General features: G+C 33.6%; 1 protein-coding gene across 4 annotated transcripts in view; it reads right to left on the minus strand.

The window, feature by feature from the left end:
- Nucleotides 1–4,026, minus strand: part of LOC124948012 (putative mediator of RNA polymerase II transcription subunit 26) — a 102,419-nt gene that overhangs the window by 31,430 nt on the left and 66,963 nt on the right. The window contains exon 1 of one of the 4 annotated variants that reach the window (XM_047491019.1): nucleotides 2,324–2,829. The exons of the other annotated variants lie outside the window; for them this stretch is intronic. Coding sequence (XP_047346975.1) covers nucleotides 2,324–2,488 — 165 coding nt within the window. The 5' untranslated portion in view covers nucleotides 2,489–2,829. Of the gene's footprint in view, nucleotides 1–2,323; nucleotides 2,830–4,026 lie in introns of those variants that run through there. 4 annotated transcript variants of the gene reach the window in all.

The following is a 4,026-nucleotide window of genomic DNA, read 5'->3' on the forward strand; positions in this document are numbered from 1 at the left end:
GTTAGTCTTTGACGAGGAACGATAGTAGAGTTCTCCATTTGTCGTCGTTTTCAAGGACTCCTCCGAGAGATAGAGAAGTAGCACGTTTATAAATTCTTAATAATAATCCTCCTTTAAATTATTAACACCTTGAGAATTCTCTTTAGATATCTAGATTTCTTCGTAAGATAATAATTGAGCAAGATCGGATGATTCTCTTTCATTACTATATTCGACGAAACCTTCATAATTATTATACGAATGAAGATGATATAATAAGGATTTCTTATCATTCTTTTCTATACCTTTTCAGGTACAGTGAATATGTATGTAATATATCTCGCGAAGAATAAATAATAATAGATTAAAACTTTTGAAAGCAAGAAAAGATAAGGGATGTGGAATTGGGGATAAGGGTTAGGGGTAGTTTTTTCAAGATTAATGTTTTTCTCAAACAAAGAGAATTAAATATATATATATATATATATATATATATATATATATATATATATATATATCAGAATGTTCAAATGAAAAGTGTACAACAGGATTATTATGAGATCTAATAATTTTCTCTTTCTTTTCTTTTCTTTCCCTTTTCTCTTTTTTGAAAAACACCAAAACAGATCAATCTTATTTTTGAAAGGTTCGACGGATCATTATCATATCCACTTTGAACTAATTGGGGTTTAATGATAAAATCCTATAAAAATCTTCAATAACAACAGGAGCCAAATGGCGTCATCATTTTGCCAAGGGTCTTTTAATACTGTGGGGTCCGATGGGAGGAGAGAATGTTTTTCAAATATTCGAAGTGAAAAACAATTTGTTTTCTTTTCTTTTGTGAAATATTTAAAATACGTATTCAATGATCACCAATCGTGTAGTAATAAAATTTTCGTTCGGTGTTGCATAAAAAATTCTGCAGTATATCCGATAGTACGTATCGATGAATATACGAACTGATAGTATCTTAGGTAACAAAATTATTGGTTTATCCTTTTCGCTAAATAATTTTACCGGGAGAGTCGTAATTCAATTTTTATTTTCTGACAGGATTTATCTATTAATTTAATTTTTGTTTGCTTTTTTCTTTTTTTTTCTGTATTCGTGCACGCGCGTGTGTGCGCATATCTGTGTGCTTCTTTTTTCTATGGAAAAATCTACCATCCACAATATACGCCACCCACCCAATCGGCTTCGTTAGTAGAACTTCAACATCGACACAATGCTGAAGAATACCGTAGGATTACACAGGGTGTATCGGAAAATATTTGATGTTGCATCGAAGAAAGATTTTGTTATTGTATTACTGAGAACGGTAATACGCATTTTGAATAATTAATAAAGTAAATATGTTATTCCCAAACTGCAAACAACAACAACAACAACAACAACTTCGAAATACAATTCCTCGGTAAATATTGATCGCAAAGATTTAACCAAAGTAACATTATTTTATTTAAAAGAGAATTAAGAGAGATCTCTCGCCACTTGAATCTCCGCATTGTCATTAAAAATTTTTTAAGGATTTGCCATCCCCTTTCAAAGGGTTAACTCATAATGGTAGAATTTACAATGATCTGTTTCCCTCCCTGCCCCCTTTGTGAACAAGATCGACCTGTCTCAGCATTTTCGGACAAAAATCATGAGATTTCATAATCATAGATTAGGAAAAAAAGTCACCAGAGACTTCATAATAATCCTGGTAAATGTTTTTTTTCCTTGGGACAACAAATCACTAGATTCCGTTCAATCATGGATTGAAAAAAAAAAAAAAAAAAGAAAAGAAAAGTCATTAGATCTCCATAATAATCACGTTGAACAAGAATTTTCCTTGAGAAATGAAATTATTAAATTTCATGATCATCGATTGGGAGAAAAAAAGTCATTATAATATCATAATAATTCCAATGGACGATGGTTTTTCCTTGAGACAAGAGATTACTAAATTTAATAATTAAATAGATTGTGAGAGAGAAAAAGTCATTTAAATATAATTATCGATTTAGAAAAAAAGTCATTATTAGATTTAATAATAATTCAAATGGACGATGGCTTTTCAATCGGGGACAAGAGAAATCAGATTTTATAATCATAGATTGGGACAAGAGTCATTGGATTTTATAAATGATCTTGATTAACCATACTTTTCTGCTTTTTGACCAAGAAATCAATTGGATTTAATAAACGTAGATTGGGGAATTAATTCAAGAGACTTCATAATAATTCTGATAAATCCTTTTTCTTGGGACGCTATATACATACACACACACACACACACACACAGATATATATACACAAAGATTCACTTTGTAGATCGTATGCCGCAAAACACGCTTACCTCGTTCTCGAGGCGAGCATTCTCATTGGTATCGGGTTCCTTGCCATCCGGAAGTTTCTCCTTAATGGACAGCAGTTTTGGTTTCCTCCTTGATCTTCCATGACGTAGCTTCACCGTAACCGTCTTCGACTTGAAGTTTTCCGCCGGATAAACGCAAGCCAACATTGTCCTACCGTCCCGCACGGAGGAACTTATTACGTTCTTCGAGGAAATCTCAAATCTCCTCTCAACGCTCTTTACTTCCGATATCGTCGCTATACTTTGATTGCACCGCGCCACGTTTTTTAACGCGGCGACACGCGATTATATATATTAAATCTCTTTTTCTATTATTTTATAGATAAGATCAATCGATCTATCTCCGATATGTACAGAAAGATATATATATATATATGTATATATACATATATATATAAATATAAATATGTATATATATATATATATATATTGAATATTTCTTTCCTCGTATATATTTCTCTAATTTTCGTTAAACGAAAGATTAGATAATGAAACGTGAACGTTCACGCGTCTTCCATGGACGACGGACGACCTTTAAAAAGAAGAGATTTTTTGCACGCTCGAATAAAGTCAAGTAGAGTTTTGAGTGTACCTATCGCATAAAGTAAGTACTTATGTATACCCACCTAACGTGGAGGATATACTCTTTCTCTTTCTCTTCTTTGTATCTATGCATTGTACATTGTACAATACGCGAATACAAAGGGAAAGAAGGAGGAAGTTTAAAAAAAAGAAAAAAAAAAAAAAAAAAAGAAAAGAGAGAATAAAGTAAGAAGAAAAAAGAATAAGAAATGAACAAACAAAAACATACGCGCACAACGAGCGAAGGTTCTTACGAGGTGGTATATCTTCTTTCTTTCCTTTCTGTTATAAAAAGGAAAAAAAAAAAAAAAAAAAAAAAAGAAAAAAGAAAGAAAAAAAAAAAGAAAAGAGAAAGGAAGAAAATGAACTCCTCGTATAAAAAGTTGAGAAATAATATCTCAAGATGAACACCCCAAGTTAGCATTCTGTATATACTCTAACTCATGTTTATTAAATACCAGGCCGAAAGGAATAAGAGAAGGGGTGGGGGGAGGGTGAGAAGGAATATGGAACATTTTCCTTGCTTTTATTTACTTTATCGAGGATTTCTCTCTCTCTCTCTCTTTCGTAAACGAGAAGGCCGGGTATAGATCGCGTTTAACGGAATTAACTTAAGTATCAAGCCAGAAGAGGGGAAACGTAGGAGAGAGTGGGGTGGGGGATGATAACCGAGAATCTTTTTCATTACTTTAACGTTCCTGCCGTTAGATCGGTAAACGAGAGCTCGTGATGATAATTTCCCTGCGTCGATCTTGATGCTTGTGAACTTTGTCTGTGAGAGAGGTGTACGTATATGTTTATATGTATGGCTATGTGTAAAAGAGAGAAAGAGAGAGAAAGAGAGAAACCAGTTGGTTGGTTATAATAGAGAGTCCTGCTATTAGCCGAATTACTAGCTCGACTAATTCCTCGTATGCTACTACTGAATAAAGTGAGTGAGTGAGTGAGTGAGTGAGTGAGAGAGAGAGAGAGAGAGAGAGAGAGAGAGAGAGAGAGAGAGAGAGAGAGAGAGAGAGAGAGAGAGAGAGAGAGAGAGAGAGAGAGAGAGAGAGAGAGAGAGAGAGAGAGAGAGAGAGAGAGAGAGAGAGAGAGAGAGAGAGAGA

Source organism: Vespa velutina, chromosome 3 (genome assembly GCF_912470025.1).
Source record: "Vespa velutina chromosome 3, iVesVel2.1, whole genome shotgun sequence".
Lineage (NCBI taxonomy): Eukaryota > Metazoa > Arthropoda > Insecta > Hymenoptera > Vespidae > Vespa > Vespa velutina.